At 32.3% G+C, this 21,596-nt stretch overlaps 3 protein-coding genes across 3 annotated transcripts; 1 reads left to right on the plus strand and 2 right to left on the minus strand.

Moving 5' to 3' along the window:
* Window positions 1-1,646, minus strand: LOC105157564 (gibberellin 3-beta-dioxygenase 1). Its single transcript, XM_011073972.3, has 2 exons — window positions 968-1,646; window positions 1-777 (listed from the first exon to the last, which is right to left on the minus strand). Exons 1-2 carry the CDS (start codon window positions 1,465-1,467, stop codon window positions 141-143), a joined length of 1,137 nt encoding a protein of 378 aa, XP_011072274.1. The 5' UTR covers window positions 1,468-1,646; the 3' UTR covers window positions 1-140.
* Window positions 1,647-13,792: 12,146 nt separating this feature from the next.
* LOC148788696 (uncharacterized) lies at window positions 13,793-15,071 on the plus strand. The gene is made up of 2 exons (XM_088878100.1): window positions 13,793-13,979; window positions 14,149-15,071. Exons 1-2 carry the CDS (start codon window positions 13,793-13,795, stop codon window positions 15,069-15,071), a joined length of 1,110 nt encoding a protein of 369 aa, XP_088734226.1.
* Window positions 15,072-15,576: 505 nt separating this feature from the next.
* On the minus strand, window positions 15,577-20,498 carry LOC110011766 (uncharacterized). The gene is made up of 6 exons (XM_088878101.1): window positions 20,380-20,498; window positions 19,891-20,063; window positions 19,632-19,718; window positions 19,392-19,514; window positions 18,595-18,720; window positions 15,577-15,617 (listed from the first exon to the last, which is right to left on the minus strand). Exons 1-6 carry the CDS (start codon window positions 20,496-20,498, stop codon window positions 15,577-15,579), a joined length of 669 nt encoding a protein of 222 aa, XP_088734227.1.
* Window positions 20,499-21,596: the final 1,098 nt, after the last annotated feature.

The following is a 21,596-nucleotide window of genomic DNA, read 5'->3' on the forward strand; positions in this document are numbered from 1 at the left end:
TATGCGAAGACAAATATTCTTGTCTGAATCTTTTATTACAAATTAGAACATAGACGAATGAAAAAAAAAAGATAAAAATAAAAATGGTGCAGTTAAGTTAAATATATGGTTATTATCATTAATTATAACTAATTTTAATTCTATCCGACTTGTACACTGTTATGATCGTTGGTATCGACAAACCCATTTCGAGGAGCACACAACCGTACTGATGTGAGTGCCTTGTCGAAATGCTTGGCCTTAGTGCCCAGATATTCACTCCAAGTGATTGGCCTGTAGAGTGGGGGGTGGAAATGGTCTACTAGTTTGGGAAGTGGGCTGATTTTGACACTTGATGGTGGCCCATATAGGTAGGCTATAGACAACCGGTGTCGGGTCCGGTTCACTACCGCACGGTGGAGCACACTAGGGTACAAACCGTTCGATAGTATGTGCATGAGGTCTCCCACGTGGATCACTAGCGCTCCCGGGTGTGGTGGTACCGTGATCCACCGCTTGCTTCCCTCCTGGAACACTTGTAGTCCGCTAGTGTTGCTCTGGTGGAGAATCGTGAGGAGGGTGGAATCCGTGTGTGCCGCTAGCCCCATGGCCCTATCTGGGTCCGGACAAGCCGGGTAAGAATTTAATTGTATGGCCGCATTTCCTCCTCCGGCTTCTCCTGCCGGGCTAGCCCATTTGATGTCGTCTTCGTTTGTTATGCCTAACGAACCGAGCATCAACCACATGAGTCGACCCGCGAGCTTTTTCATTGATTTCTGATAGTCTTCTATCGTATCACTGAAAATTATAGTACGAGATAGAATCAATAATTTATTACTAATAATTTCTCGCACGTGCAGTACTATAAAAGTATATGTTATATGTGAGGGCACATAAGCTATATGAATTTAAATAAAGATGGAAATTAAATTAAAGAGAGCACTACAATTCTTGATCATATGTAGTGGTGATGGGCATGAGATCATACCAGAATTCGTGGTAGTCATGAGGCCAAAGTTGTCGGGCATGTTCAAGAGGCGAACCGACGACGGTGAAACCTTCCGACCACATGAGCTTAGAGAAGAAAGAAGATATACGGGCCACACCGTAGCCCGATATGCCATCGGGCGGGCGAGCCGCCCTGAGCTTCTGGTGCATGGGGAGGGAGAAGAGCTTATTTCCAGCCAACTCAACTTCATCAAGCAAATTCATGGGGATATTGTGATTAATGACTTGGAAAACACCCCAACTCTTGCATGCATGGCCGATGAGTTCGGTGGCGTTCTCGTTATTTAGATCGATGATAGGGACCATTTCGGAATGGCAAGTGCCACCACAGCCGCCGGGAGAGGACAAGGGGTAGCCGTCGAGCTGCGACGTCCATGCATGGGTATCCGGCAACTCCTTGACCGAGTTTAGGTCCAAAAATTTATTGTGGAGATTGAGAGGATGGGATCTGTAGGCATCGGAGAGTAGTGTTGAAAGCATGGTGTGGAGGATGTCCTTTTTTTTTTTTTTTTTTTTTTGTGTGTGTTGGTTAGAGTAGAAAGAAAGTGTGTGGGAGAACTTTTGGTTTCTTGAGTCCTCGTACTAGTTGTAGATGTAGTAGTAGGGCAAGGTTTGTAGTGGGAGAATTTGGAGGAAAATATGTTGTAAGGGAATGAAGGGGTGTCTATTGTGTTTATATAGAAATGGAGAGGATGGTGACCACTCAATGGAGTATGGATTTTGAATAATATTTTGTGTGTTTGTGTGCATATTTGTATGTGTGTGTGGAGCGGTTTAACTTTTAGTGATTTTATTTTTTGGAGGTTAGTGGAGAAAACTTAGCGGTGGGATTTGCTTTCATATGATTTTTTTTTTTTAATTTAAAAAAATACAGTATTTTATCTCGTATTTTTAAATAATATATATACGTTGTTTTAAACTATACGATTAATATAATTGTATATACGTGTACCAAGAAATGAAAAATGATGTAATATATACATATGTATGTATATATAATATTATTGGAGAAGAGAAAAGACGAGCGGAAAGGACCATTTTGTCCTCTACATAGATGAGGAAAATAAGAAAGGGCATCTCAACCTCAAAAAAACAGAGGAGGGGTTCCATGTAAAGGGAGGGGCCTATCCTTCTCCATGTGCCTTTGTCTTGTCTTCAAGTAGAAAAACATCTCCATCACCTCTTCCCTACTTGGTCCTAATCCCTCCTTCACTAATAGACAACACCATTTTCATCTTCTTTCCCAGCCCTCACCCTTGTGAAAAGACCGTCTTGTCCTTGCCCTTTAGGAGTTGATGAAACTTCTCTTGAATCTAGGACATGCCTAGGAGACTCACACTCTTGTTGAGACTTGCATGTTCTATCCTCAAATGGGATGATGAGGCTACTACTACAACATAAATAGAGATAAGACGAAACGCATAAATCAATCGGAAAAAAAAGGTGAAAAGATGTCTTATGTCGTATATTTTTTCTTCCTATTATCATTTCCACCGAATTTTGATCAAAATATATTTTTTTTATTTTTAATAACCAAAATAAAGAATTCTCGATGTTCTTACTCACATTGAAGGGCATTCTCGTCATCCAAAAACAAAACGAGTATTATATTTTATTTTATTTATTGAAATCTATTATAGTAGGTGATAAATAACAAAGTCACTTTTGGTTTCTAGGGTTAGATTTGTAGGTTTTTGTCCCTATAGACCAAGTGGGCACCCTAATCATCAACTTTATTAATACTAGCATTCATTTGAAAAATCCATCACATATATATATACATACACATGATGTTGGATTTGGGAAAAACAGGAATCCCATCACACCACTACACATTGCCTCTTCTAGTCATCTCCACATACATAAAAGATAAGCTTTTTTAACACATAAATTCTCATCAACAATTAAAACCTTTTTTTGTTCTTGTGTGGTGGCAATGGGGATGACCACAATATCTAGAATGGGAACAAATGTACCCATGTCACATTTTGGCATGCCAAGACATTTACCATACATGGGCATGTGCTCCTCAGGACACATACACATGCATATTTATCATTCTCCCGTGCACATGCTCTTCACGTGGTGCTAACATGTTTGAGTTTTTTTTTTTTTTAAATTTTATGAGTAAATATTTCTGATGTGTCTGTTTTAATTTGACTCTTATTCAACCAGCATAAACTTGTTTTTTCTTAAGGATAGCCAAACGATTAGATCTGAATTTTAAATCTTGAGTGTGTGTGTTCGGAATATATATATATATATATATATGAGTAGCTAGCTAGTCTAGCTTTGCAACATTGAAAGGGGGTAATATGGAAATATTATGCCTCAAATTGACCGTTATTTCAGGTAAAGAATAGGTGGGGCCCAAGAATTATCTAAATATAGACATTCTTTTTACTATTTTCAACTTTTTAATTTTTGTTTTCTAAAGATAATAATTAATGATGGGCTCTCATTCCAAATACGTCCGCACGCAAATCTATAAATTTTCGATTATATTCAGAATTATTATCATATTTATAAATTAAATTTAACATAAAAAAATAGAATATTTAAAAGAAAAAAAAAAGAAAGAAAGAAAACTCGTCTCTATATAACCAAAAATCAAGTGAAAATTACAAAATTTTCATAAAATATAGTAACAAAAATATTACTTATTTAGCATATTGATTAATTCCATTTAAACCTCCTTAAAAAATATAAAATTATGTTTGCACCTTTTCGGAAAATTCTGTATTTATAATTGTACACCTTTCTTTAGGATTTAGATAAAAATGCTAACCTCAACAAATTGCATATTTTTTTTAGTTTTACGCCTTATTCAATATTCCGTATAAATTATTAAAAATATGGTTAGCTCTCTCATTCATCAACTATTACTTTTTATCCAATGACGATGATACGACAATTTGTATAATGGCAATAATGTAATTTTTATTTTTATTTCTTTTTTTTTTTGTATTTTCACTTTATTCCTTATTTTGTTTCCATCAAAATCAACAACAAAAAAATGGGCAAAACACATTAATGCCCTCCAAAATTAGGTTAAAAATGTACAAATATTCTTAATCTTTTGCAAATGTACAACTACATTCGCTAATACTATAGCTGTAATTACAACTACACTTATCATTTAAAGACAAAGCTTACAAAAACACGCTTTGAAAAATATTACACTGGCATTTATAGAAAGTATTGTAACTATAAAATTTTACAAAAAAAAATAAGAGATATTTGTTTATTTTAATTTAATCTTAAAAAGTGTTAGTATAATTTATTCAAAAAAACAATTATGATTCTTTTTTGGCTACCTGTTTTTTTTTTTTTGTTTTTCCCTTTTGAGGTAAAAATGGTAAAAATAAATGGGTAAAAATGGGGTGTGGGACAGCTGAGGCAAATAGTATTGGTCAATGGTTGTCGGCAGAACCCATAAAAAGAGGAAAGAGGAAAAGTAATAATTATTGGATATTATAACCACATAGTACACTTAATCATACTTTTGACTTGTTTTTGGAAAACTTTGCCATTGATGTGGAGAACAATACCAAACTCCAATTTTAATCATTTTAATCATTAGTTTCTAGATTTTGAGCCCTTATTAAAGTCATTAACTATCTATTTTTTATTTTTTATTTTTTATTTTATTCCTTGTAAAAGTTATAAAAGCGTTTAATAACATTAATTTTTTAGTCACGAAAATTTGGTCTGAATATTAAAACTTATTTTAAGTTATGATAACGCTATAACGATCGATGGTATTTTTTATTATTATCATCATTAGTGAGGGGAGCATATTTGATCTTAATTAATTAACTCTAAGAATCATTTGAGTGATTGTTTATATATTTTTAACTGTGATCTTTTTTCCTAATTAAGTATGAAAAGCGTACGTTGGCATAAAAAGGAAAAAGTTGCACTATTTATTAGTATTTGGTTTGCTATATATAATATTTTTATAGAAGTGATAATTATATATTATCAATTATATCAATAGACAGTTCAGTACATTTATATCATTATATTTATTAATAACCAATAATAAATCAAATAATACGTTCCTCATCTTTGAACGATACTCAAATTTTAAATACACTCGTAAAATATAAAACGTACCAAAAAGGCCCATTTCGTCAACAGACAAATCACAAAAATTGGATGGTGTTAATGTTAGCAGCATTTTATATTTACGCCCATAACACGTCTGCAATTAACAATCACGAGACATTTTGTTGTGATTGACAGCATAATAAGAATGAATTTTTTGAACTAGAGTTGCTACCAGTCTACCACTAGACATTGTAGTTTTTGCCTACCAAAAAAACATTACACCATCTTTGTTTTCATTTTTTACTTATTTTGGTCTGTTATGTGGAAATGGAGAGAGAAAAATAAAAATAAATAAGTATGTGTTAGAGATAGTCTATATGTTTGGATTTATTTTTGGAGATAATATAAAATAAATACAGTGTGTTTGATGTTGTTTAGTGGAAGACAAAACTACTGTTCATTGTCAAATCATGCCTCTTTTTTATATATATGAGTATGTATATAATTCTTTTAGTTATAGGGCCTATAATTAATGTAGACTTATTTGGACAAAAAACAAACGAAACACTATTTCAAAACACCAAAAAAACTTTCAAAATAAATTAAGGCAAGCATTTTATATGTTTTGTCGGAGATGAACCAAAAATAAAACCAAATACTGTGTTAATATTTTAATATATTTGGGATAGTTGCTAAAATGATCAACAAATAAGTGCAAGAGAAAAGGCTTGAAATTCAGGCATTTTGGTCCATAATTCACCTCACGTCGGTCAACCCCATGTTACTTTTATAAAATGTCAACCCCATGAAGTGAAGAAAATATATTATCCCCCAAAACAACATTTTCATTTAAAATTAACTACTCGTCATATATATTACTAAGGTAAAATTTTATACAAATATTTAGACAGTATTCTTATTTTGCATAGTAGTATTATTAATTGGAAGCAGACAATAAAAGTTGAATACCTTCATTTGTTAGTCTATGTTAGTGCAAGCTATTAAGACAACTTGTGATACATCATAGGCGATGTGTCTCATCTCAAATATGAGACGCATGATCAGATTGAACCCTCCTACTTAGCTACCTAAATCCACAAATGTAGTAACACACCTAATATCTTCATGTAAGAATTGATTCTTGTAATTTTAAAATTTTGTCAAATTCAGTCCTTCTTTGGATAATTTTACTAAAAATTTATATGTGATTTGCACATGACCCAATTAAATTACAATTTTTAGTCTTGTAACTTATGAATGTGTGGCATTTTTAGTCCTGCATGAGTTCATTTACAGGATAAAGAATTGCTATTTAATTCGATCGTGTGCAAGTCACATGCAATTTTCCGACTGAATTGACCAAAACATGACTAATTCAAACCAAAACAAACGCGAATTTTCGAACTCGATAATAATCCAAACAACCTCAAACATAGTGTGTTCGACTCGACTCGAATTTTTTTATAACCCTATTTATTTTTTACGTAAATACATATATTATTTTCAAATGTTTCGTGCAACTCATATGTTTGTTTTCAGTCTGACTCCATGGTAAATCATCTAATTAAGAAGTATTATATGTTAAATATCACTAATATTAAGAGTTGTTTCTATTTTAATTCTATATTAGCTTCTTGTTATTATGGTATATATAAAAATTTACAAATTTAATTAAAAAAAATAACACATATAATGAAATATACATAGATACGTATGGTAACATGGTGACTTTCATTTTAAGCAATGCATTATTGAATGGAAATTCTTGATAATTGGAAGAGTCGTGCTTTAATTGGCAGCTAGCTATTGCAAAAAGACGATATCCCCTGGATATGAGGGGCCAATGCTCACATGCATGCCCATCAATTTGGCAACACACACAAATATATATATATATATATATATGATAAATACTTTTATTTTATTTGAATGGAAATAAAAAATCATTATAGTTCAATAAATTTTTATTTAAAATAAATAAATAAATAAAAAACAATTTAAAGAGTTACTTTATAGTTTACTATCATTTCGATAATATATCTCATAAAAAAAATCCTCCTAAAAAAAGGGCAAAATACTTTTTATTCCACGAAGAGTTGTCTTGAAAAAAAAAATCACAGAGTTTCTATTATTATTATTATTATTTTGAAATGATAACTAATTAAAATAAAAATATGATTAGTTACATATATCTTTATTGAAAATATATTAATTTTTTACCACATTTTAATATAAAATAACATCTCATTAGTCGATTCAAATATATTCTTATTGTTATATAAAAAAAATTATACAAATTAAAAAATACATATTTTTCAATAAAAATGAAAACATAAATAGAGCGAGCCAATTAGGATAAATTGAGTAAGTTTGATAAACATGGTAAGCAATCAATCAAGTATGAAACGAAAGGTGACATTTGAAAGACAAAATAGAAGTGATGAGGAAAATAATTAATGGAATTGCTAGTAGAGGAGTAGACACACACATGAATTACATCATCCTTCTACAATAATTTAATAAACAATCTAATCAATCACATTATTCTTTTATAATCTTCTGCAAAATTTTATCAATAATAGTTTAATAACAAACCAAGCTTTTACGTATATATAATTTTATCCCACAGTAATATTAAAAAAGAGCATATTACCCCCTTATAAAAAAATATAGCAATTTATTCCCCTATACTTTTTGAAAAAGAGGTAAATTGTTTCATTTTAAAAATTATAGAAGGTAATTTTAAAAAATACAAAGAGGTACATTGCTATTTATTTTTTCATAAGGGGTAATTTGTTCATTTATAATATTACAAGAGAGTTGCTTACATTTTTCCCTATATATATATATATGTCGTAATCAAGGTTGAGACACATGTTCAAGATAGCTAGCTAGGGTTAAACCCTTTGAAAATTTGAGGTGTTTCCTTCATTCACAAATCAATTTGGGATCAATATATAGGGTTAATTCTAAAGATAATTTTTGTGACATACAAGTCAATATAATAATTAAAAAATTATATAATGTGTATTATCTAATAGTCAATGAATAATGCTATTTATTGCAGTGATCCATCTAAATCAATCACATCCAATAAACTTAGCAAAAATCATAAATGTGCGAAATAAATCCAAATTATGTGAATTTTAAAGTATTAGCGGAAAATTTTAATTGACTACGTTGAAGTTGCAATACTGCATAATATACACGTATAAGCATACATACGTATTTAGGTATCCATATACACATACATCACTGAAAGGGATGCCGACGTGGCAGGAGCGGGTTGGTCACAAAGCCCTCCACCACATAAAAAATATCCAACCCCATATTTAAATTATCTCAAGTGAACCCTCAACACATTTAAATTTCTGTTCCCGGGAACTCCAAAAAATAAATATAAATTAATCAGAGCAAGAAAATTTGGAAGGAAAAAAAAAAACTCACAAGAATTTACGTAATTCGATTAGTAGACCTACTTGCGCGGGAAGAGAGATAATTTTTATTACTGATATAAGTACATCATATAACCCTAAAATCATCTTTTTTTACATAATTTTTTAATAAAGCAATTCAGGTCGGTCCACGAACAAATAAATATATGTTGAGTAAATTATATCCACACCCCTTAAGGTTATATTTAATTACAAATATTCCTATTTTTTGTAGATTTATAAGTGAAGATAACCTTTCAGATTGCAATCGTAATTACAAATACAAGTCCTACCCAATGACGAAACTTTACACGAATACCCCCTCAAGAGTGTACCTATAATTTTATTAAAGACAAGGGATATTTTGTCCAATTAGATCTAACTTCAAAGGGTACTAATGTAATTTACCCAAACCGATTTGGGCTTGGGCTATTTCACTCCTACCACGACTCCAAAAATTTTCTGTTAAGAGATTAATATTAAATGATTTTCTCTCTAACAACTTAAGTTTCTGGATGAGACCATTAGTAAATATGGTATCAAAGTCAAGCCAAACAGAAAGTCTTGTGTTCAAATTTCATTGTCACCTATTTATAATAAAAATGGTTTAAACTTTTAAATGAAATGATCATTTAACACTTCCCTGACGAACTTCCAAAAAATTCTAGTTGAGTCATAAATTTGGCCAAATCATTAAAAAGAAATCGATAAATTACATCTACACCTCTAATCTAAAGTTTGCTTACATAAACTACCCCTGTATTTTAGAAAGCTACACATACGCCTACCGGAAAATCAACATCATTTACACAAATCATCCTTAATTTGTTTTAAAAATACACACACTCAAAAACTTTTAAATCATCACAAAAATTACCCATGTTTTTTGAATGTTGACAATGAATTCTATAATTAGGCAAAAACATGGATAATTTATGTAACTGGAGCATAGATCAAGGGATACAAATACAAATTACCCGAAAAAAATAAAGGACCTCAATAATTTCCATAAATAGTAACTTAGAAAGCAAGAGTTGTAGCTAATTGGTAGTTCATCCATTACATTATGATTGGAGCATAAGAAATTAGCACATTATTATTACCATATATAGCAACTTGTAGCATATATTATGAGGAATCACATGGTCCGAAACCAACGGTACAGCATTCCCGGAGAGAAGGAACAGTTTAGATAATTCGTCCACGTTACACGTTTTTCCGACACAAATTTCGTCTCAAAAAAATATTATTAGTGACAATAAGAGGCCAAAATTTTACTTTTGCTTCACTTGGAGTTTTTAAAATTGTGGGTTTTAACTTGTTAGGCTTTGCTCGTCTCAAACCCAACGCGAAGGGGTACTGTCCCAAGAGCAGCGCAACTTGAGGTCCACCAAGGGCTGCTACTACTACTACTAGTACTAGTATTTCTGTTCGGTCGAATGATTAAAAAATATTTATATATTTTGATCTTATCTTGTGAAAAATAAGACCAAAGTAATTTCATGAGATTGGAATAATTTTCGAGTTTGTATTTCAATGTAGAACAAATTATATTAATCGATGTGATATGTATATATATATAAAATCGTATTAAGTGAAATTTAAATTATAATGATTACATGAATTAATTTTATTTTATGCTGATGAGGTGGGGGATTTGGATTTGAATTCAAAACCTCTAGTGAAAAGGGAGACGTGAAAAATTCAAATTTCTCTCTTTTTTTTTAGAACAAACCTTATTAATTGTAATAAAATAGATAAAACCACATTATTTGTTAATGTTGGTGTTTAATGTATATCACAAAGTTAGTCAGTAAATTAATAAGAGTTTCGTACCAACAAAAAGACATGGCTGTTGGTAGAACAGGTAGATAATTTGGTTAATTGTTTTCGAGGAATAAAATTTTAGAGTCATACTTAACCACATATGTTTGATTTTTGTGCTTTCTCCCTTAATAAGATTAGTTTCGTTTTTAACATGAGATGAGGATACTAATGGGGAAAATAAAATAATAACTTGATTAATATTATATATATATATATATATGTATGTATTGTATGTGTGTCGAACCCATTTCCAAGAGAGGGAATGACAAGAAAATAAATGATAAAGTATGAAGTTTTCAATCAATCATAGAGAATTGGGTGGCATGATGATGATGATGATGATGATGATGATGGATGTCCTTACGTTATTTATGGACAATTGTACACCGCTTTCTCTTGTCTATACTGTTTATTAAGTGTGAGGAGTTTATTTTTTATTGATAAAAATATGTATTTTTTAATATTTATTTTTAAAATAAATTTTTCTTGATATTTGTCATTATTATAAATATTCTCTCGTTATTTAAAAATTATAAATATCTCTATGAAATTATAAATACCCTCTTGTGATAATTTAGTGAAAGGGTATTTATAATTATGATAAATTTTAAAGGAGTTGGTTTTAATTTACCCTATTTTTATATAAAAATTATCATCTTCTTAGATTTTTCTATCAATAGTATGTTGTTCATGACATTTAAATTAATAGAAGCTTTTTTTTAAGAAAATTGAGGGATATGTGGGAGTAATGTATTATAGAAATCGAGGCAAGAGAGTTCGATTTTCTATCTTTAAGACAATTATTGCTCCGTTCTAATGCTAATGAAAACGGCATTTCATCTCTCAAGATACAACGACTTATAATGATCTCAAAGTAGTACCACTACAAACTCTGAGAAACAGCCAACCAAATAATATTTTGAAAATCTCTTAATAAAAGACAACATGCTTTTATTGCTGACACTTTAAAATATGGAAAAATGCTTTTCAAATTGATTTCATGAAATGCTCGGGGGAGGACCAATTTATAAAAGTCGGGAAGGTATCATTGAATGAATATATCCAATCTAAAAAGTTACGATTTTTCAATTGAATGGACGCATCATTTCACCCAAATAAACGCATGGTCTCACCCAATTGACACACATATTCGGTTGATCATTAGACAAGATCGAATGAGGATTGAACACCATCAATCATTATCCACATGTTACAAACTTATTATACATCGCACGTCATAATTAATTATTTATTGTATAATTTAATCTAATCAAAATAAATATATCATTCATCATTCTTCAGTTTCAAAAACATACGCCAAATCAAACGTATGTATATAATATTTACACTATATATTTATATATGTTAGATTTAATGGTAGCAGTAATAGATATGTATTTGTATGGAATTTTATCAGGAACAAAGTGTTGAGAGATGGGACAGAAACAAATAGCCTAAAATAATAAAATATTGTATGGTCAATTATTTCTGTGGGTGCATGATTGCAATATTATTATTCTTGCAAACTAATCTACACCTGCAGATGTAGCATATCATTGTAACCTGTAGCAGATCTATGATCTGTACTCACACATGCAAACCTTCAGACATAGATTTCCTAAATAAAAAGTAAGAGAAAAAAGTACCCAACTTGACGAATAATAACGTAAGATATTATAAAAAGATTAGGCACAGAAATCAGTCTAAGCTTTTAGTAAAAGACAACAAATACATAAAAATATAATGTAAGAGAATGTATATGTGAAAGGGAAATGAATCTGTTCCTGTTATGGGTTAATTAATTTTTATAATTATCGATCTGTGATCTGTAGGAAAAGATTAGCATAAATATCTTATAGAATTAATTCCACTTACACTCTTGTAAAAATATGAAATTACAGTTTTTTCCTAAAAAACATTAAAATTACACTACACTCCCTCGAAAAATATTGCTTCATTACCTGACACCCTTCTGTTAGAGTATGGACGAAAAATACTAACGCTAATAAAAAAAATTACATAAATTTTTAATTTTGCCCTCATTCAACATTTTCATGTAGATTTTTGTATTAATAAAAAAATAAATATAATATATATGTGGAGTGAGGTTAACATCATTATAATTTCTTATAAGTATAAAATTATTTTATGAGAATGTTAAATGAGGAGTAAATTAAAAATTTATATGAGTTTTTTGCTAATGTCAATATTTTTTGTTCAAATACTAATAAAAGGGGGTCATGAAGTGAATTTTGAAGGGATTGTAAATGTAGTTTTAGAACTTTTATGAGGAAAATTGTAACTTTTTATTTTCAAAGGGTTCTAAATATAATTAATCCAAACTTATAATGCATTTTTTGGGTATTGCTATGTAATATCCCGATATGGTGCATTCAATGTGGAACAACGTGTAATGATATTATCATCAATTTCGGCTACTTTATATATCATTTTATATAGGTTGTGTGCAAAACCAAACATGCCCTCTGCCCGAAAGACTCGACGATCTACTTGTAATGAAAATGCTGGAAATTATCATGAGAAACTAATGAAAAACCCTAAAAACAAGAAACCCAGTACGACATCCATTCATCCCACGACAGACTACATTCTCTACCTAGATCCAAGAACAATCAAGAGATCATCGTCATCATCAAGTGGTGTACATGCATGGTACGCCAAAAGCACAACTTCGATATGCGTGATTGCATGGAAGTATCTCCTGAGGCTAGCAGAGATAACTCAGCGGGATAAGATAAAGATCAGACGGGCTAATGCATCCCGCCCGCCCGATTTACATAATATATGCATGTATATGAGAAAACCAATGAAATTCATGGAAACCAGAACCTTGGAGTTTTTAGAGCGAATGGGCGGGCATAGCTACACTGATTGGCTATCCAGAACGTTCGCCTCATCTACACTACCTAAATTTTTTATTTTTGATGTATATTAGTAAAAAATATTAACTTGTGAGTTTACAGTAATTTAACATGTATGGGCACACCTTAAACATATATACCTCACCATACCATATAATTTCCAACACCCCTATAAATACCAAAATACTAATTTTTTAATCTAGGTTACTATTCATTGACAAGACATCCCACTCTTGAACATTACACATTTTGCGATAATTGCATTTCACCTGGTGTGCAATTCCGTCGCGGTAAAATCCCGATTTAATCCTTTAGTAAAAAATCTCGACAACATCATTGGCGCCGTCTGTGGGAAAAAATTTTACCTCGACGTTGAGCATGCAGACCAGGTCCCGAGCCCGTGACGTACACGATCTAGACGCAATCCCAGAAGCCCAAGCGAACGGAATGGAACAGAACCCCCCTGGCGAACAGTCAGTTCCTCAGGAGGTAACCCCCCTAACGCACCAGTAGACACCCCTCAATGGGGGACTCCCCTCGTCACATCAAAAATCTTCGGCCGTGCCCTCAACCGGAGTACTCCCCCCGGATGCTCCACCCCAAGAACCGATGATTCAGCTGACACAGGAGGCCTTGCTAGCCTTAATTCGAGACGCGTCTACACGAGCTGCGGCTCAAGTCGTTGCCCAATTTGTGGCGCAACAACCAGTGAACCCGCCCCCTCCTTCCCCTCGCAGAAGTCGAGAACTATCCTCGGCTCCCGAGGAGGAGGAGCAGAGGCGAGAGGAAGTAAACAGTCGGATTTCCAGACCCAAAGTTGCACAAACTCAAGATCGAAATCTCCATAATCGAGAATCTCTCGCCCCCCCCCCCCCCCCCACCAACTTGGGGAGCCGAGGATTCCCACTTGCCGTTGGGTGTGGCACCTCCAAGACGGAGCCCATTTGCCTCCAACATTCGGGCAGAGGCGCTCCCAGCTGGTCTCAAGGTGTCGAATCTGTCGGAGTATGATGGAACGGGAGACCCACGAGAACACTTAGACAAATTTTATGCCAAGATTGATTGGTACGATTTAAGTGACGCCGCTTACTGCAAGGTCTTCCGCACTATGCTGTCAAAACGCGCATTAGCCTGGTTCAACCAACTACCTGCTGGAACTATTTCTAGCCTCGAGCAATTGGTTCAACGTTTCTTGCACCACTTCTCCATGAACAAAAAAGTTTCGAAAACGGCCGCATCTCTATTCACCATTCGCCAAAGGGAGGGCGAAACTTTGAGAGACTACATCCACAGATTCGTGGACGCAGTGCACGAAGTTCCCCATGTTAATCATGAGTTGTTGGCTAGTATCATCCAACAGAACCTACTACCGGGAAGATTCAAGGAGTCCATAGCCGGCAAGCCCCCTAGCACTATGGAAGATTTGCTCGTGCGATCCCAGAAATACATTCGGATTGAGGAGTCTAATGCTTTCGATCCTTCCCTTAGCGGCAAAAGGAAAGGTCGGGAAGAGGAAAAGGAGCCGAAAAAGAAAGAGGAACACAAGCATGTACCTCTGGCGGGGTTTGCTCACTACACCCCCTTGAACGCTCCTAGGGGGGAGATATTAATAGTGGCGGAACAGCAAGAGCTAATCAGTCAATGGCCGGCAAAGATGAAAGATAACCCCAAGAGACTCAAATCCGATAAGTATTACTGTTTTCACCGGGACAGGGGACACACGAAGGAGGAATGCCATCACCTGAAGAATGAGATAGAAAAATTGATCCAGCGGGGACACTTAAAGGAATATGTTAACCACTATCTACAAGGACGCCAGTTTGACCGTGGACCGAATGCGCCAACTCCTCACGATGATAACTATCCCACCGCAGGAGTTATCCCGTGACCTAAAAAAGATCAACAAGCCACGAAGGAGTAACTCAGAGTTCATGTAGCGGAAAAATCATTTTTTGGCTATTCACTTGTAATAGGAGAAAACTCGAGTAGTAGCTCAACATATCTTTCTCCTCTTTTGATTTCTCCAAAAATATTGTACTTCGAATTTTAAGTAATGGAGTTAGTTTTTTTTGTCGTAGTCCCAACAAACGAGACGAATATAGACATAGAGATCCTTGAAGTTTCACGAGGACCCTTGAGGCAAAAATCGTCATTGTCATATAGACAAAAGTCGCCATTGTCCCAGGACCCCCTAAATGGAACTTTCATTGAGATCCTCGTCGATAATATCGCCCCGAAAACTTTATATCCCTTTGAAGTTGGTAAAAGACCGACTCCGAGAGATTAAGTATCATTTGAGGCAACATCCCCTTATCAAATTCTTGAGGCAATGCCTCGGCATAAAAATGTTGAACTCGGAAAATTTTGCCCCCCCTTCCGAAGTTGGTAAAAATCTAACTCCGGGGCATGAGAAAAACATCCCTTGAGGCAACATCTGATTAATACAAATCATAAGAGAACAAAACAACAACTTAGTGAGTGTAGTGACTACATCTATGAAGGTGGAGGACTATCGAGTTACTTACCAAAATTTTCAACTTAATGGATGGTGAAAAAATCACCTCAAGAGGCTACATCCTCAAAAAAATTTGCGTCGCTTCATCTTCTCCAAAGTCTTGGAGGGCTCTATCACCGCATGTAAGAATTATTTACAGGAGTCTCTCTTGGAGATGACGTCGAAATCCTCAAGACAAATGAAAAAATTTAGCGGAAGAGATGAATAAACTCTGAATAACTCCTACTAATAGAGAATGGGAACAAACATTATCAAGAAATATTTGATGGTGTAGTGGTTGGAGTTCTCACTTTTCGCACTTTTGACCTGGGTTCAAAACCCAGGGGACGCAAAAATAAGCACTTCCTCTCAACACTTGAAAACTCAAGCCAAACTTGAGGAGGGCTTGGGGTGCACCACTTAATGAATCCGCAGCCCGAGCCGGGCACCAGACACTGTTGGCCAAGAATTCGCGCACCCCCAGTGAATTGAAAAATAAAAAACGACTGCCCAACCATCCACTCCCATGTGTTAACTCAATTTCGAAAAGTGTTTACTCTCGGACGAAATATTACACCGGGTGTGCATATTTCATCCGAGAGTGGGGGGCTATATGATGTATATTAGTAAAAAATATTAACTTGTGAGAGTAAAAGAGTAATTTAACATATATGGGCACACCTTAAACATATATACCTCACCACACCATATAATTTCCAACACCCCTATAAATACCAAAATACTAATTTTTTAATCTAGGTTACTTTCATTGACAAGACATCCCACTCTTGAAAATTACACATTTTGCGACAATTGCATTTCACCTGGTGTGCAATTCCATCGCGGTAAAATCCCGATTTAATCCTTTAGTAAAAAACCTCGACAACATCAATTTTATTTATTTTTTACTTCAACTTTTGTGTTTTTTCTACATTTTAACAACTTCCCAGTACATGTATTCTACAGGAAGAAAAAAAAGACAAGCAATATATATGTGTATATATATTTATATTTATATATATAATTATGTGAAGAGAGAGAGAGAGAGAGAGAGAGAGAGAGATTAATGATTTAGAAAAGAGATCAATGGTTTCACATTGAAGCGTGTTTTGTTTTTGTTTTTTCGAAAAAAATGGAGGCGTGTTTTGTTGATTTAGTGTGAATGCATGAGAACTTGCAGGAGGACACATGGAAGGGATATGTTGGTGTAAGTTGGGCTACTTGGATTTGGGCCTAAATTTAGTTAGGCTGTAGGCCTATTTTGGCCCATAGTGTACATCTTGGCTTTGATTTATTTATTTATTTATTTATAATTTTACTGGATACCAGGATTGTTCTAGTATTGTCATTCCACGATGCATACACATACGTATACTGAGATATGAATAGAGGATCAAAATTGATAAGATAGACTAAATTTGAAATTACATGAATAAAAAATTAACTAATTTAAAAATAGTTATTTGATGAAGAAAAAAATATAATTAAAGGTATTTAAGCCAATTTACATCTTGCATGCCAAAAGTAGTTGAATTGTCTTAAGGCCTTGAGCCTTAATATATAGCATAAATATCAATAAATTAAAAGAAATATGATTTTTTTGTTATAGTTAAATACTATGATCAAAGAAAAAAAATCATGTGGAATACAAATTTATTAATGGCTCCGCAACGGCTAAAATCATGACAAATATTGATTAATTGTGGTAAAAATTTAAATATTCACATTGGTTTTGTTTGACCATACGTGGTCAATAATATTAACTTATTATAATTTTTAAATCGTGGTCATTTATAGTATAGCGAAAAATTAAAGTTTTTATATTAATACCATGTGTATAAAATCTTTCTTTAAATAAAATAAATAATACGATCTTTGTACATGCTATATATATATATATATATATATATATATTAAATGGAGTAAAAGACGAAAAATCATGTTTAAATAGCTGTGTCTGAACTATTTATAGACCCAATTGTTTTTACAATGATTAAATAATTGAAGTAGTAAATGTATTTATGAATATTATATATGTTCTCACAACTACAGGAAAAGTAAAATTGTTACAAGTGCAGCACCAAACCAATAATAGTTGAAGATAACAAAAGCATATTGAGAATATCACAACTCCTTGAGCACTTGGACATTTTCTCCGATCCTTCAATCCATGGGGAAAAAAGAAATATAATTTGTTAATGCCTGTATGAATATTTTATTCCACTCAAAAATTTTATGGTAAATTATAACGAGTTTTTATAAGATTTGGTATAATTATAAATATTTTTTTATTGTTTGAAAAATTATAAATACCCTCTAATGTTTGATAAAATTATATAATTTTTATATGAAGGTCTGCAAAAAAGTAATTATAAAAAAATTACACGAGCTGGATAGAAAATTTCAAGAAGCTGTAAAAACTTATATAATTAGTCAAAAGGAATAGAATAAAAATTCAAAAAAAAATAAAATTATAATTTATAGTTCACAAATCACAAAGACATTTCTGTCAATTTACATGATGAAAATCTAAAAGAAACTAACGGATTGAACTAGTTGTTTCACAGTCATTGAACTTAAGAGGGTATAAGTAATTTTTCAAATAGTGAGAGGGGGTATTTGTAATTAGATTAAACCTAAGAAGTGATTATTGTAATTTTTTTAAAATTTATTTATATATATATATATATATATATATATAGATACTTTTTTTTTTTTTTTTTTAGATTGTGGGAAAGGAGAGAAAAAATTGTGAGCTGTCTCTATATATGTATTTGGCATATTTGCTAATATAAGAATTAAGCAATGTTTTGGTGCCAATTAATAATATGAATTTAAATTAATTTTTGAAAGGTTTTATGAATGTGTGAAAGTTTTAATGGGAAGAAAAACAAAATGAACACCCCAAGCCACCTACCATTTGGAGGGGGCGGTGGTGGTGGTGGTGGTGCTAATCCTAACGTACCATTTGATGATGGCGGCGGCGGTGGTGGTAGTGAATGTAGATTGAGCCCAAGTCCACTACAATCTGCTCCAAACGAACCTGTCGAATTAACCAAAAAATAAGATAATTTTATTTTCTTATATATATTATATATAACTATCAATTAAATTATTATATAATGTATATCAAAATATTCAAAATTTTATCAAGTACGTTACCAGCTCAATAAGTAAAATTACACTTTCAACTTCATATGATAGGGGGTCAACACATTTAGTACTCTAATTTAAGGAACTTTTGAAATGATTATAAAATTGAGAAAACTCGACAAGTTTAGTCCCATGTTCGAAAATTAGACGGCAATGATACGTACAGTGTGTGTGTCTATCAGTTGTATAAGAAGCTAAACTAATAACCAAGCTAACAAATACGCACATTGCACATGTTCTTACCATCTAATTTTGAGATTGTTTTGAACATTCCATAAAACATAGGATTAAACGTGTCGAATTTTTTTAATATAAAATCATTTCAAGAATAATGTAAATCGAAGAACTAAATTAATATTGATCCCTCTTTTTGATAAAATTAAAAGTGCAATTTCGTCAAACCTCAACAAATAAATAAATTAAAATTATTAAAGCTACATGTACATGACATTCAAAATCAAGACCGGTTTCAAGTAAAGAAACTTTGGGAACTCAGCTTGCCAATTAAAACAAAGCCCACTATTAGAATAATTTTGAGGGTAAATGGGGAAAAACACTTACATCCCTTGAAACAAGCTAAGGTAGTGAGATTGAATAAATTGGTAGATCCTTCATTACATTGACAATAATACCCCGTTCCGTTTGCAACGCAGCTCCCATCACCGCACCACACAAGATTACAAGCTTTCAAAATTAGGAGGAAAAACAAAAAAGGTATTTTCAATTTGTTTTCTCAATTTTTTAATAAATTATTTAATGAGAAGCTATAAATTATTTAAATAAATAATAAAAATGTTTTACGACTAAGGAGATTGAACGGTGGCGGCGCAGCGGCAGGCGGCGGAGGAGACGGTGGCGCCCCATTTCCACATTGCAATTTCAAAGTGCCTGTAAATATTTCCAATTATGTTATAATTATTTACATCATTATGAAGTCTAAATAATTAAAGTTCCTATAGGCATGCCAAAAATGGAAACCAACTATTTTTCTTTTTCTTTTTTCAAATATTTTTATACGTGTGAATGAAACGAGCTATTGAGAAAATATATAGAGATATACAATTTGGAATGACACATGTCGGGAAGGTGACGGGACCAATTTGAACTTTCTTCCACCCCGAGTAGCACTCGCAATCAAACCCTAGAATCGAACTATTATAAGGGACACATGTTCCTTTTACACAATTCACGTTCGCACAAACATCTTCTGCTGCAAAAACAACACAAGACAACCTTAATCAGTACAAGACCACAAATACCAAACTCATTAAATCAAACTTGAATTTTACATACGTCAATCTATCAAAAGGGCCCGCATTAATTTATGCTATTCACATGAACAAATATCGAAATAAATTGTATAACATTAAAATACCTTATATAATTAACAATGCCGGTATTACACTGTATGATATGATCATATTTACATTTCCGACAATTCACAATCTAATATATAATATTTAATACGTAAGTTCAACTGTAAAATAGAACAAAACTTTTAATATATACTTAAAACTTGAAAGTTGATCAAAATCACGAGTCAAAGTACCTTTTGCATGGATGGAAAGAAGGAGAAGGAAGGAGACGAAGAAGAGAGGAAGAAGAATAAGGGTAGGTGAAACCCTCATAATTTTTTGATGCAATTGAGAAAAGAGGCACAAAGAACATATTTATACACCACTTAAACCTATGTTTTTTTGTTGTATTGACAAAGTTAAAAGGTTGTAGGGAAATTCTTATGCACCCTTTGTCCTGTATTCTCCATTTCTAGGAACCTTTTCCGTAAGAGTTCCAAAAGGAATTTTTTTAAAAAAATTTACCCCCAAGATTTTAAGTGCAAAAAGCAAGACAAATTGAGATTTAAAGTAGCAAGTATTGATGTGATTATGTTTCCAATATTATGTTGTTCGACAATATATAGATTATTTTTATTAATCTTCCATATACATATATATATATATATAAATATATTAGTCTATCAGATGTTTAACTTTCTTAATTTATGGTGGTTCTAGTCTTTGATTTGATTCTAAAATGTTTTCGTATTAAATCTGTAGTAGTAATGCAAATGATGTCTAATTTAATTGTCGAAGATAAGGCTTCATAACTATATAAGATTTGGAATTCAAATTCTGTAGTGTGTAGATTGTTATTCTATTAATACTAATTATTTATTTATTTTAATAATAGTAATTTTTTATTTATAAATATTGAATATTAATCATTAATAGATTTATTATTACCATCGTCAGTTATTCAATAATAATGCGATGGTAATTAATTAATTAAAACAGCTAATTTATCTTATATATATAAATCAATAAGCAAGTTTTGCATCTTGTACGTACGTAAGGAGAAATCTACATAGAAAATTACGAATTTTTTACACTTGGGAAAAAGTACCATTTGTTTGTGAATAAATTAAAGACGATAGGCGGAGAAATCGAATGCGACAATTATGGGTGATTAGTCGAGAAGTCACATTTCCAATTGAACGACTCGATTTGTACGACGATGTAACACGACAAAATTCAAGTACCAAACCGACTATTGAGGAAACAATCATGTCTGTCGATAAGATCTAGTTCATTGGGATAGGGATATTATTTTAATTTAATAGTAAGTATTGTTTTATTTTAATAATATTAGTTGATTAAATATAGTCATTTTATATTGATGATTAGTATATAATTATTATAGTTGTCTGTTGTTATTCGGTAAAAAAATTTAATATTGACAATTGTAATCAATATATTTATTGAATAA

This window comes from Sesamum indicum, linkage group LG3, assembly GCF_026168435.1.
Source record: "Sesamum indicum cultivar Baizhima isolate 11 linkage group LG3, ASM2616843v1, whole genome shotgun sequence".
NCBI classification, from domain to species: Eukaryota; Viridiplantae; Streptophyta; class Magnoliopsida; order Lamiales; family Pedaliaceae; genus Sesamum; species Sesamum indicum.